Source organism: Sceloporus occidentalis, unplaced genomic scaffold, assembly GCF_023333645.1.
Source record: "Sceloporus occidentalis isolate IW3139 unplaced genomic scaffold, rSceOcc1.0.p SCAF_24, whole genome shotgun sequence".
NCBI lineage: Eukaryota > Metazoa > Chordata > Lepidosauria > Squamata > Phrynosomatidae > Sceloporus > Sceloporus occidentalis.
This window is the reverse complement of record NW_028317004.1, coordinates 5,697,335-5,711,949: the sequence shown is the minus strand read 5'-3', so window position 1 is coordinate 5,711,949 and position 14,615 is coordinate 5,697,335. Positions and strand designations below refer to the sequence as shown.

The window sequence follows — 14,615 nt, the reverse complement described above, 5'->3', positions numbered from 1 at the left end:
TTGGGTGATGGTGTGAAAGGATTCATGTCTGGTTAGCTGCAATTGCTTGCATTGGTGATATTCCAGCAGCCTGCCACCTTGTGACACACCTTAACCTTATACAGCTCCATATCAATGTAAACGTATTAGACTTGCTGTAGACTGGGGTAACTGCGCTTAAATGTGCTCCGTTAACCAAGGCTTCCTTTCTTTTCTACAGATAAGAAATCAGGATGCTGTACTTAAGTATTACCGCTCTCTGTCTAAGTGTAGTACTAGCGGCGCCTGCTACAGATCCAGAGCTGGATGATCACTGGCATCTCTGGAAGAGCTGGCATGTTAAAACCTATGCGACGGTAAGCAACATGGTTCCATTACCATTCATTTCTTGTTAGTATCTGTATAGTTGTCTGTGGCATTCTATGTTGGAAAGCAAACAATGGCGTTTAGGGCACCTCTTATTCTTGTCAAAACTCCCTCCTGGCCACTGCCATGAAAACCTCATTTTATGTCTACAATGTGTAGCAGTCAAATACTGGTAAGGCAGTCTCAGACATTAATCAAAGAAATGCAGAATATATGATAAACTGCTACAGAAGGGCCACCTATAACCCAAGTAAAAATTGCTGCATAGGCACTTTTCAGTCTTTCAATACTCTTATCGGGTTACAGTTATTGCATTAAACTGTCCTCTTTCACAGAAGGAAGAAGGCTGGAGGAGAATGGTCTGGGAGAAGAACCTAAAAAAGATTGAGATGCACAACCTTGACCACTCCTTGGGAAAGCATACTTACAGGCTGGGAATGAACCAGTTTGGGGACATGGTAAGCAAGACTTTGTTTACACTTGTTTGGTAGTGTTTACAGTTCTTGTGGCATGTGGTTAAATGTTATTTTTTAACTTTCTAGACTACAGAAGAGTATAGACAGTTAATGAATGGCTACAAACACACTCCAACGAAAGCAAGAGGATCTACCTTCATGGCTCCCTTAAACTTTGAAGCCCCAAAGACTGTTGACTGGCGTGAACATGGATACGTGACCCCTGTTAAAGATCAGGTATTCTACCTTCTATTTTGCATAGTACTTCTGAATGGTGTGGGTTGTTCCAGTATTGGCATCTAATATTGGTTGATTGGTATCTAATAAAGCCGCAGCTAACTTCTGGGGAAGTAATGGTGGTTCTTTAAAGGGGCAGTAATACTTGTTTGTGTAAACACAACCTTAGTAGATTTTTTTTTTTTTTTTTTTTCTAAAACTGTACAAGACACTTCAACACATGGATTATGTAAAAGTTTAAATGCAGTTTCTTGCATTTAAGTGATTGTGCTGGGACCTTTTACATTTTAATGTTCAAGCTTGCTGAAACAATCCATTTTTTTTATTTTAAATCTGCAAGTTTTGTGGGTGTTCCCCTTTCAGTGTGCATGTGGCTTTTTAATACTGAGTGACCAAACTTTTGAACTTTAATATCTCTCTCTCCAGGGACAGTGTGGTTCTTGTTGGTCTTTCAGTGCAACTGGTGCACTCGAAGGTCAGCACTTCAGACAGACTGGAACTCTGGTTTCCCTAAGTGAACAAAATTTAGTTGACTGCTCTAGACCTCAAGGAAACAAAGGATGTGATGGAGGCCTTATGGACCAGGCCTTTCAATATATTGCAGACAACAAAGGCCTTGACTCTGAGGAGGCTTACCCATACACTGCTACAGTAAGGACCTATTGAATTGTTAACATTAAGTGCCCAGCTCTTGTTCTGACTAGTCACTATAATCTGCATACTGCTGTGGTAGGACATCAGAACCCACCAGTGTCTTGGTGTTAATCTCCCGAGAGCTATAGCAACTGTTCCATTAGCTTTTGGGTAAATGACAACGTTAAGGTGCACTGCCTCATCTGTGGCTTCATTTTTACAGGATGATAAAGAATGTGCTTACAACCCAGCTTTCAACGCTGCAAACGACACAGGCTTTATGGATGTGGAATCTGGAGACGAGAAGGCCCTCATGAAAGCTGTGTCTTCAGTAGGCCCTGTTTCTGTGGCAATTGATGCTGGACACCAATCTTTCCAGTTCTATCAATCTGGTATGTTGCTGGAATCATGGTTGGGGTGCTGTAGTACCCAAAGCTAGTTGGCCTTTCTGTTGCGTTACTCTTTGCAAGGCTTTATTTTCCTAGCACTTGGCTGTAAGCTTTGAGGTGGACACTACACTATTCAAATTTCCCCCTCCCTGAAAGTTAAAGCACCCAACTCAACGATTTGCTGTGGCAAAAACCCATCTCAATTTTTGTATCATGATAGGTGTGATCCTAGGAAAAGCTTACTGTGTTTTACTCTTCTGTAGGTGTAATGTATACTTAATCTGTTTTCATCTAGGTATTTACTATGAACCTGAATGCAGTAGTGAAGAGCTGGATCACGGTGTCCTTGTTGTAGGCTATGGATTTGAAGGAGAAGATGTGGATGGAAAGAGATACTGGATTGTAAAGAACAGGTGTGTCTTGGTGTACAATTAACCATCTTTGTGTGTAATATATTGTATATAATTAATGAAGGAATGGCTACAATCTGACTTTGTAGATCTTAATGCTAGAATCTGAATTCAACATGTTGCCTAGCAAGATGTCTATTTTAATATTGAATATGGCATTGCAGTCTAATCGTATAATTTTTTCTTTACAGTTGGGGGGAGAAGTGGGGTGACAAGGGCTATGTCCTGATTGCCAAAGACAGACACAACCATTGTGGAATTGCTACAGCTGCTAGTTATCCCCTAGTTTAATGTGAAACTGAAGATCTTCATTCGGAGCAATTGACTAATGTGCAGATGAAGATTTGACTTTTACAAAGTATGGACAGTTATATTGCTCAGAATATCCAAGCAACCAGTGATTGTTACATGTAGGGTGCTTATGCCCTCATTTTGAAGCTGGATTTTATTTTTTAGCATTGTTTACATTTTATTTTAATGGATGTTTGTGATTTTAAGATTCTTTTATCTAAAATAAACCTGTTTAATCCTGCTCAATGACTTATTCCAATGGGATTCCAACACTAAATGCTGATTGCGTTGTTAATATCAAATGTAGCTAGTCTTTAAAACTTTTCACTTGGGAGTTCCTTTTCTTTTTTTTTTTTTTTTTTTTTTTTTTATATAAATCCGGTGGTTTATACTGTTATAGCATCAAAAAGGCAACTTCTGCAGATACTCAGTATGGAGCTAGTCTGTTCCTAGTCTTACATCTGATCTACTAGAAGCCTAAACACAAGGTGAAATCAAACCATTTTAGATTACACTGAATGTGTGAACACCAAGTTTTAGGTCTTTATCATAGGAGAAAATGATGCGTGTGAGGGTGGAATAAACACTACTCGTAAACAAATTGCAGTCTACTGTGGTATTTCCAATGGAGATCTCATGTCCCTGTAAAGTTGCATAATCAAATTTTCACTATTGGTTCTTTGAAACAAGTTAAAATGCAGATTTTCTTCATCCTTTATTAATGTAAGGGGATATCCTGTCCTCCGATTACCTTCCGGGTTACGTCAGCAGTGACACAACCTGGAAGGGAATACCCGATCGCGCGTTTGCAACTGCGCGATTGCAACTTTCAACTGTAACAGCTTACTGGCTTTCATGCCGGAAGCTGTTACGGGAGATCGGGCAGCAGAAAGCCGGGACGTCCATAGGGGAATGAAGGAGAAATACTACCACAACAAGTGGACACAAGCATAAACTAGAGGGGCAAAGGTTTATTGGTAACATCAGAAAATTACTTTATGGAAAGGGTAGTGGACACATGGAATAGCCTTCCAGCAGAAGTGGTAGATGTTAATACAGTAAAGTCATTTAAGCAAGCATGGGATAGGCATAAGGTCAAGTACTAAAGGAAAGTACTCAGAGGTTGGGCAGACTGGATGGGCCTACTGCTTCTTATCTGCTGTCACTTTCTATGTTTCTATGTTAAGTTTCCAAACTATTAAGTTTCCTACCACAGCTCATTGGGGTGCTTCTGCCCAAAACTGTTCATGTGTCTTATATAAGAAACTGGTTGTCTATATTAATGTTTCATATCAGCTTAATGAGGAATCTGAGGCTCCGCATGGTTTTAATCAGGTAGGTGTAGGGAAAAGTCATTAAAATTGTGTTATGCAGTAATGTAGGTGGGCATTAAACTTATTTTGTGCCAATAAATGCTCTATTTGACCCTTTTGGGTATGTTTCCTTAAACAGCTGGTTATGTTAAAGCAATTAAGTCTGTTCCTCAGACTTTCTTCAATAGGCAGGGTCTGAGTTAAGGCAGTACCGTAGGGATCATGATAGGACAAAGATTATTTCATATTACCGTATTTGCTCGATTATAAGACGAGGTTTTTTTTCCAGAGCAAATGCTGTGAAAAATACCCCTCGTCTTATAATCAGACCTCAAATAGGTCTGATTATGAGACTAAGATCCAGATCCCCTGCAGCGATGCAGGGGACCTGGATCCTCCTGTGTTATGCCCCCCCAACTTACCGGTGCTTCTGAGTCCCCGGTGCTTAGTCTGGGCAGCGCGTAGAGCTCTACGCGATTTGCGTGGAGCTCTACATGCTGCCCGGACTAAGCACCGGGGGCTCAGATGCAGGGGACCTGGATCCTCCTGTGTTATGCGCCCCCCCCCCCCCAACTCAGAAGCACCGGTAAGTTTGGAGGGGGTGGGGGAGTGTTAAATGGGGGGTGTAAGGCATTTCTGGAGGCAGAGTGCCCTGTGAAATGCCTTTTAACCCCTTTAAAGCCACTCTGCCTCCTGAAATGCCTTTTACCTCCCTATATGCCACTCTGCCCCATAATATGCCTTTTAACCCCCTAAATGCCAGAGTGGCATATAGGGGTATAAGGCATTTCTGGAGGCAGAGTGGCACATAGGGGGTCAAAAGGCATATCATGGGGCACAGTGGCATATAGAGGGTTAAAAGGTGTATCATGGGGCACAGTGGCATTTAGAGGGTTAAAAGGCATATCATGGGGCACAGTGGCATATATGGGGTATAAGGCATTTTTGGGGCAGAGTGGCAAGCCTGGGGGCAGATGTGCATAACTGGGGGGGCAGGTTGAAAAAAAAAAAGGAAATAAAAACATATTTTTCTCAATCATAGCTTTTATTAACAAACAATTGTTCACATAGTTTACATGAATTAATATTTACTGGTAAAACTTTTTTCTTATAGGGTCGTCTTATATTCAGGCTTTTTCTTTTTTTCATAAGTTAATTCAGATTTTGGGGGGTCGTCTTATAATCAGGGTCGACTTATAATCGAGCAAATACGGTATATAACACCAATTTCATAGCTCTTGCCATAAAATATACAAGTGGTATGACAAGACTAGAATTGACAGACTAAGAAACCAATGCATAGGTGGAGAAGCAAAGCAGTCTTGTGCATTATCAGAAACCAGCTAAAATGACCTAGTTTTGAATTCAGCTTTGAATAAGTACAGTTGATTAAGTAACTTGGTTTTAGTTACTCTTCCCCACTTTGGGTGAAGGTGTTTCCAAACAAGCCTTGTGATTGCAGTTTCCAAGTCTATTAAATGAAGATAATTCTCAATAAGGATAATCTGTTATCCTCTTTTTGAATTCCATTTAGGATCTTATGGTAATGTAAGTATAGCACATAGAAAAGAACAAAAAAACCTGAAAAAAAGGCAAATGTGAGAAATCAGCTTTCCTAAAACAATGAGTCATACTATGTTGACTTAAATTGAGACCATCGGCATTGATGGTTGAGGTTCTGATTAGATTTGGGTGATTTTATGACAATCGTTTAGACGCCTATTTACTTCTGGAATGCAACAGTCACTTCAAAATGTATATATGTGAATCTTCATGCCTAATGTGTAATTGCACTACGTCTGAACTGCCTTTTTCTTTAAAAGATATATTTGCAAAAAGGTACGCGATCATGCTATAAAACCTATCAAACATAAAATGTAATTCATTAACATGATTTTGGACATGCGAACCAAAAACTCCCATTCCAATGGATTTTGTGCTCTCTCATCACCCCCCATAAACCGTAGTGCCCCGTATACACAAAACTGCCACAGCTTATATCTGGCATGTCTGGTACGCAACGTAACTTCTTCTTTTCAGTAAAATACTCCACTCAAACAGCAATGTTATGGAATTCACATTTTTATCAGTTTTGTAAGTGTTGGTGAGTTGAATTAAGTAATGTTTTGAGGGGTTGATCCATTTGTTAGTATTTTGATGATTAGTCCTTCTGCAAAACAAGAAGCTCAGAATAACAAGTTAGCACGGAGTATACATAGCGTCAGACACGTGATTTTGAACAGTCAGAACACAACAGCTGAATGCCAGTAACTCTCTTATGTGACCTCCGCTTATACTTTACGTCTGATCAATCACTGGGACGCTTTAAACTTGTACTGTATTGTATGTTTTGCTGTTCTCTCTATATATTCTTTTTATATCTTTCATCCCAGGGATATTTACCTGTATCGCAACGTTCGACTATGGCAAACAACAATGGAACAAACCTATTTTAATACATAACACCAACTTTTTAAATGTCTTCTACTGCTTACAGGCTGTTTAATATGGAATACTTTCCCGTAATGTATTTTTATACATTGCATATTGGGTTCTTTTGGAAGTTACGGAGACTGCTTTAAGCTCTAAGCATTCTAACTGGGTTTGTAACCTTACCTGTTATGTGATCAAGCACACGAGACATTGAGCAACTTTGAGGCATACATCCAGAGACAAAAAAACTAGACATGTTTTAATGCAATAACAAGGAAAAAGTGCTTTAGGGTGTTGTCCAATGCAGCATGTGACAGAATTATTAAATGTCACGGGACACACCTGCCATCTGCATGTACCTGAACACTTTATTTTTAATGGAAGGAGGAATAACAAACTAATGTTAAAGGGGAACTGACACAAAAGTGACTGTTATACCTCAGTGAAGACAATTGAAATTGATATTATTAACTCCTTAAGGACAAGGGGCGGTCCCTAAACCCATTGAAAACAATGCATTTTGACCGGCTTTGTCATTAAGGGGTTAAATATCTGTCTAAAAGTCATCTCCGTTCTACTCACAACCCCTTGGGCTTACATAGATCTAATCCAATTTTGTACCACTAAGTGTCCTAAAATATGGGTAATTACTAAGAATATATATTTCTTATTTTAATATGGAAATAAAATATTTATTAGATGTACCACCAAAGGTAATATTTGGGAAAACTGATCTTCTTTAAGCACACAATTGAAAGGATCTGAACTGCCTTGGAAGTGTTGCCATAGCACGTTCAGCAAATTGATGTCTTATAATCTTCATGTGATTCGTACGTTTTAATCCTACAATAAATGGTGATTTTGAGATGGGCACTGCGCTAGGCCTGACCATACCGCCGTCATATCCTGCTGATACAGGGTACTATGCAGACCACCACAGTGTAAATGGCCAGTTGCACCAGCCCACTGAAGGGTGACCCACCGGGCATCCTGATTGCCACCCCCCTGACCATCTACCATAAACCTAGTATATGTCACTGCCTACAACTCACAAACATAGACTTTGGTAGCTGCCAATGACTTAATCTGTAGTATTTATTGATTTGAGTATTTATTGGATGTGTAGCTATAACCTACTACAATATGTAGCCAAGGGCCACAAAAAATATTAGCTAGTCAAGAAAAAACCTTAACCACCTGTAACCTATATCATATTTTATAATATAATAATTATTTAAATTGAATTAAAATCTGAACATAACCACTAGGTTTTTTTCAGTTGAAACACTGTGTAGTTAGTAGGAAATGTTACAATTTTACTCATTGCTCATCTCGATGTTGGCTAACGAAATTGCTTCGACATGATGCCCCAAAAATTGTGCTCAGTATTACAATCATCAAACATTGCTAAAATGGCAAACCTACTAATATTTATTTAAACTACTAATAGGACGTAGCAAAAAAAAATCCCTACAGATTCCACATGTTTAGTAAAACACTGTTTAAACTACCCACATTACTATTTCCAATGTAATTCTACATTGGCATGATCACGCTGTGCCAAATAAGCATTTTAAAAACCTTGAATAAATGTGGTCCAAGTTCTGGTTACATTTTCAATCCCATTTCCTATAAAAATAAAATGAAATGTGATTTATTTCCTTAAGGTGTCACATGTTATAATGTTCTTTGCAATGTATATCTGTATATGTTAGGAATGCATGCATTTTCTGCAGATGTTTTCCACCTGCATTAACTGTGGCTTGAGTTCATTGAGTAGCTCACTGGGCTGCCAAGTCACGTTGAGTACTCTCATTCAGTTTTGAAAGAAACTTGGCTTTCCAGCTGAGCTAACAGAAAGCTTTCGGAGAACAGACTGAAACAAGTTGTTTGCCAGTTTATCTGAACATGACGGCACAGAAGTTCTAGGACTTCGGAGAGCCTGGTTTTGTTTGGGAACTAGCGCTGGGCTGAAATGTGGCTTTGCCTGCCATCAATACACCCTTACCCATGCTCTGTCAGGTGCTCTCATATTCATGAGGGCAAAAAAACGGGTTAGTGGAGGAAATTACTAATTCTAGCAGAACTATGGGGGAACTGTGAGAAGCGTTGATGGGAATTCATGCATATATATATAACTGTTTAGTGTCACACATTGTGACCCTAAACAGCTGTTTTATTTCCGTGGAAGCACATATTGGAAATATACACCAATCAGCCAGAACATTATGACTATTGAAGTGAATAACACTGATAATCTTGTTACCATGGCACCTGTCGTATACCGTATTTGCTCGATTATAAGACGACCCTGATTATAAGACGACCCCCCCAAATCTGAATATTAATTTATGAAAAAAAGAAAAAGCCTGAATATAAGACGACCCTATAGGAAAAAAGTGTTACCAGTAAATGTTAGTTCGTGTAAACTATGTGAACAATTGTTTGTTAATAAAAGCTATGATTGAGAAAAATATTTTGTTTTTTATTTCCTTTTTTTTTCAACCTGCCCCCCCAGTTATGCACATCTGCCCCAGGCTTGCCACTCTGCCCCACAAATGCCTTATACCCCCTATATGCCACTGTGCCCCATGATATGCCTTTTAACCCTCTAAATGCCACTGTGCCCCATGATACACCTTTTAACCCTCTATATGCCACTGTGCCCCATGATATGCCTTTTGACCCCCTAAGTGCCACTCTGCCTCCAGAAATACCAGAGTGGCATATAGGGGGTTAAAAGGCATATTATGGGGCAGAGTGGCATATAGGGAGGTATAGGGCATTTCAGGAGGCAGAGTGGCATATAGAGGGTTAAAAGGCATTTCTGGAGGCAGAGTGGCATTAAGGGGGTTAAAAGGCATTTCACAGAGCACTCTGCCTCCAGAAATGCCTTATGCCCCCCATTTAACACTCCCTCCCCCTCCCTCATCCAAACTTACTGGTGCCTCTGAGTCTCCCGGTGCTGAGTCCGGGCAGCGTGTAGAGGTCTACGCAATTCGCGTAGACAACTTCCGCTCTACGCGAATTGCGTAGAGCTCTACACGCTGCCCGGACTAAGCACCTGGGACTCAGAAGCACCGGTAAGTTGGGGGGGAGACAGGAGGATCCAGGTCCCCTGCAGCGATCTGGATCTTAGTCTCATAGTCAGACCAATTTGAGGTCTGATTATAAGACGACCCCGATTATAAGACGAGGGGTATTTTTCAGAGCATTTGCTCTGGAAAAAACCTTGTCTTATAATCGACCAAATACGGTATTAGGCAGCAAGCGAACATTTCGTCCTCAAAGTTGATGTGTTAGAAGCAGAAAAAATGGGCAAGCGTAAGGATCCGCCCTTTGACAAGGGCCAAATAGTGATGGCTAGCCAACTGGGTCAGGGCATCTCCAAAACTGCAGCTCTTGTGAGGTGTTCAGGGTCAGTACCTATCAAAAGTGGTCCAAGGAAGGAAAAGCGGTCAACCGGTGACAGAGTCATGGGCGGCCAAGGTTCATTGATGCACGTGGGGGATGAAGGCTGGCCTGTGTGGTCAGATCCAATAGACAGGCTACTGTAGCTCTACTTGCTGAAAAAGTTAATGCTGGTCCTGATAGAAAGGTGTCAGAACACACAGTGCATCTCAGTTTGTTGCTTATGGGGTTGTGTCGCTGCAGACCAGTCAGGGCACCCATACTGACCCCTTAGAGATCGGGACAGACTGCCACTGTGAGGCTGTAGGTACTACCAACCAGAAAAAAAAAAGCTTTTAAAACCCCCAGTCTGCCCTGAAGTGCAAACAACAGGTTGCATGTGTGTAAGAAAGAACAGTTGTAGGAGTATGTTGAAAGGGTACCATACATTACAGGATACCTAAGAAGATATTTTTGTCCATTGCTTTGCAACAAAATCAGAAGTGAGCTTGGTATTTCATCACCTCTACTGTTTCTTAACCCTAATCAATAATACGTTAAATTGGAGCAGTAATTATTGTATCAATAACAAACCAAAAGATCAACTCGCACCCAGTAAAGCCCTCTCTGGTGGCGTTCGAAGAAGACTTTAAATTACAGGTGAGTCTCAGTGGGTTATAATTAGACTTGGGCACCAGGGGGCTCTTCGTGTTCGTCTTCGTGCTCGTCTTCGGGGGGGGAAAAATCTTGGTATTGCGCGAATATTCGCCTGTTCCTGTCTTCTCTTCGGGCGAATATTCGTGGACATTCTTCGTGTTCGGTTTTTCTTCGTTTCCCCGGTTAAGGGGTTAATACGGGGTTAACGCAGCTCTGGCGCCAGGAGTTTAAATGTACGTATGAGCAACTCTATTGGTCGTCAGCAGGGGGCTCGTCTGCCATTGGTTGATGGCAGACGAGCCCCCTGCTGGCGACCAATAGGGTCGCTCGTACAGACTGTTAACTCCTGGTGCCGTAACTTACCCGGCACATCCCACTGGTCTCCCTCCCTGTTCAATTAGTTAAATGTCCGTACGAGCGACCAATAAAGTCGCTCATACGGACATTTACCTAATTGAACAGGGAGGGAGACCAGTGGGATGAGCCTATTGGTCAACTGCAGGGTCTTCCTCTGGCATCAACCAATTGGTTGATGCCAGAGGAGGTCCCTGTAGGCGACCAATAGGCTCATTCGCACTGCCCTGTAACCCGTGACGGCGAACCTGCGGATTTCCGCTTCCCGGAACTGCCGCGATGCTGCGAAGGCAAGGCAAGTTAGAAGGGGAAGGGACCGGGGAGAGTGGTAGACGAAGACGATCACGAAGATCTTCGTGGTGTGTGTCTTCGTCTTCGCCTACGTTTTCCGACGCTGTCTTCTCTTCGGCGTGTCTTCGGAACGAACACGAAAACGCACTCTTCGTGTTCGTTTTCATGTTTGCCCGAAGACGAATGCACAAGTCTAGTTATAATGCAGTGCAGTCCCTCTGAGTTAGCTCTTTGGTAAGCAATATAGCCATAAAAAATTAGATAGGACTCGCCAAACTTGGGTTACTTTGACGCAGTGTCTAACTAAGCAATATATGGACATACGGTGTGACAGAATTTCCAATATTAATGCCTTTTTTTTTTAGCATTTACTGGGTGCACTGTGCTTTTGCTTTGTTGTATGTACATCTCGGTCATTTCAGAAGCACCCCAGAATCTGAATGTGTATGCCTCCCTTTCTGTATTTTTTAGAACAGTATTAATGGCTGCCAATTTTTTTCATCAGTTTTAACCAAAACCCTTAGGATGATACAGTGAAGGGGATAAATAAGTCCTATTCAAGATAGTAGATGCACAAATATAAAAGAAAAAGTTTCCATATAGTTCAAAAAAACTGAAGAAATTAACTTACTTTTTATACTTATTTATTGGAAAACACGTTGTTACTTATATGAAAAGTTGATGAACGTGCAGTTTAGACCAATTGTTTTATGTATGTAGGCGTTTAAAGGAAATCGCCTTTTTTTATTGCATAGAATATGCTTATCTCATGAAATTCAAAGCACAAAGGATGAAAAAAACAATCTACTGTGTTCTTTCGTGTGACGTGTGATGGAAAGAAATATAATGACAATTTGAAACTCACATTCTGATATCGCTTTCTGAAAAATGTAAATTGTTAGAAACGAGCCCACTTTTTAACAGTATTAAAATATAACGCTCATCAGAAATCGAAGCCCAGTACAAATTAAGGATTTAGCAAGCTATAGATGAGAGGTTTTAAACATTTACTCTGGCATATAAACAGTGAATTTAAAGGGACACTCCAGCTTTAATGCATATGATCGCTGCAGGGCCCTTTTTGTTTCTTGTTTTCCTTTTTGCAAATGCATGGGGAGGGGTTCTACTCTTTCTCCACCACCCAGCTGAATGTGAAACACATCTCCTTGCACGTGACACACTTATCTCCGGGTTAGCTCTCGTGCTGACTCAGCAAACACTGTTGGGACAGGTCTATAATGTGATGTCAATGCTTAACATGAACAGGGTGTGACATCATGAAGGAATGTAGTGGAATCTGCAATAAATGTGTTTTGTTTTAGATTGCATTATAAGTTATTTGTGCTGACGTGGAAAGTAGATGGGCACAATAAAACAGGGGCCATTTTCGTATAAACCCTAAATCCTTGTAATCCTTGTATCCTTGTATGTCCGTCTTAAAAAATATATATTTTTTTAAATGTAATTTGAATTTCCTCTACATTTGTTAATCAAAAGTCTCTTCTGTTTGACTTGCTCAAAAAAATTATGATAATTTTCAAATATTTGGGCAAAAGGGGTTTAGCAACCCTTTTAATTATGTCTGCTCCAACAATACCTCATTTTTCACAGTCAGTCAGCGTTAATCAGTGTAGCGACTCTCCCAGTGTCAGAATGAACTGTTCTGTTGATGGGTTAATGATTGGTAATTTTTTTTATTATTTTTTATTCATTATTCCGAACCCTCTTTAACAATAACGGACACAGATCTGAAGCTTGAAAGGGAATCTTCTTATTTTGTCCTTAATATTACAATTGGTGGTCTCCAAGTATTAAGTGTCGTGTATACTTTTTCTGAGGTAGCAGCTGCCCAAAAGGAATGTCATGTTTTTGTAATTAACATTTAACTTTTACTGCATGAATGATTAACCATTCTTGTTTGTTTTGTAATTTAACGCCTTCATGACTGAGGGCTTTTTCTACCCAAAAGACCAGAGTTTTGTTGGGGTTTTTTTTTGTCATTCTTTCAACTATAACTCCTCTTTCTCACGTTTGGTGTACACAGAAAGTATATATTGTTTATATTTTTTTCAGGACAAATAGGGCTTTCAGAATTTTTTTTTTTTTATTATTTTGTTGTGACTTTTGAACAAGAACCCAATTTATGTTCAGCAGCATCCAGTGGTTACTGTAATACAATACATATGTAGTTTGGTTTCTGTTCTAGAAGGATACACAAATCCCTTACATATTCACCTATACTGGGTTTAGGGGTAGCATAGGTTTGTTTATAAAATTCTCTACTTCTAGTTGCAAGGGTACAATGTATTGGGGAACATTTTTTACATTTTCTTTTATCTCTCTGTATATATTTATTTTTTTTTTTTTTACCCCAACTGAGGTCTGACAAGGGGTTGCAACAGCCTCATGGGTGGCTCTGATTACTTAGGGATTATATTGCCTGGAGTATTTTTGTGCTTTTTGGTTGACGTTCCACATATAGCCACCACAATCTGTATGACTTTAGATGGCATTTGCCCATTGACATTTTATCCTTTGTATGCCATTTTATATTTTTAGTTAAATATTTATTTTGAATGTGATTTAAGATGAATAGTGTATGTCTCTCACCCAAGTCCTTCTTAACCCAAAGTATAAACCAAATACCACATACAGAATTTTATAAAATGTACTTGTATATATGTATTATTATACACTGTTATATATGTATTTGGGTTTGGGTTTGCGGTAGACTGAATTTTATAACAAACATGAAAAAATTGTAAATTGTTTATATAAGTGTCAGCATACAGTGAGGTATTCATTTACAACATAATTTGTCATTAAGATGGTAGCTCTATGAAAAATAAAAGCGGTCATTAGTACAAGGTTTTTCGACTCAAATAATCCTAGTAGTATGCTACTGAATGTCTTGGACGATCCTTGTTGTAAAGATGATCTTGTGCATACTCTTATTATTGGGCAATGCTTTGGTTATGAGTGGAGACTCTTCCTGTGCCTATATCTCACCATGCAATCAATGAAGAGTTAGCGATCACTTGTCGGATCTGCTATGATACCGATGACAATGAATCTGCAGTTCAGACAAAATTATACGCCATTTTTATTTATTAGCCATTGATGCAATGGTAGCCATTTCATGATACTCCAGGACAATGGGTGTAAAGTACAATAAAGCTGGCCAAATACCGAAACTACCCCATTGTTAGGACATGTGCTATAAGCCTGAGAAATCAGGAGGTTTATATTTGCCATAAAAAGCTATCGGGCAATCGTTCATCTGTAATTGCATGAGCGGGATTGATCAATTAATTACATGACTGCATGTTTAAGGTTTGCTTCAGGTATTAATAGGCAGACACTAAAATCAAGATGTACGTACAGTCACATACACACAAACTGATACATTATGAGCAT

The 14,615-nt window shown here is 39.8% G+C and overlaps 1 protein-coding gene across 1 annotated transcript; it reads left to right on the top strand.

Moving 5' to 3' along the window:
• The first annotated feature begins 212 nt into the window (after positions 1-212).
• On the top strand, positions 213-2,760 carry LOC149300553 (procathepsin L-like). The gene is made up of 7 exons (XM_089485060.1): positions 213-335; positions 681-803; positions 888-1,037; positions 1,464-1,688; positions 1,894-2,062; positions 2,355-2,472; positions 2,661-2,760. The coding sequence occupies exons 1-7, from the start codon at positions 213-215 to the stop codon at positions 2,758-2,760; spliced, it is 1,008 nt and encodes a 335-aa protein (XP_089341186.1).
• The last annotated feature ends 11,855 nt before the right edge of the window (positions 2,761-14,615 follow it).

What these genes read in the sequence shown, in the direction of transcription:
- LOC149300553 (XM_089485060.1), top strand. Translation starts at nt 213, where the DNA reads ATGCTGTACTTAAGTATTACCGCTCTCTGTCTAAGTGTAGTACTAGCG. An exon ending in TGAACCAGTTTGGGGACATG is followed by an intron (nt 804 to 887) that starts GTAAGCAAGACT and finishes TTAACTTTCTAG; the next exon opens with ACTACAGAAGAGTATAGACA. An exon ending in CTTACCCATACACTGCTACA is followed by an intron (nt 1,689 to 1,893) that starts GTAAGGACCTAT and finishes TCATTTTTACAG; the next exon opens with GATGATAAAGAATGTGCTTA.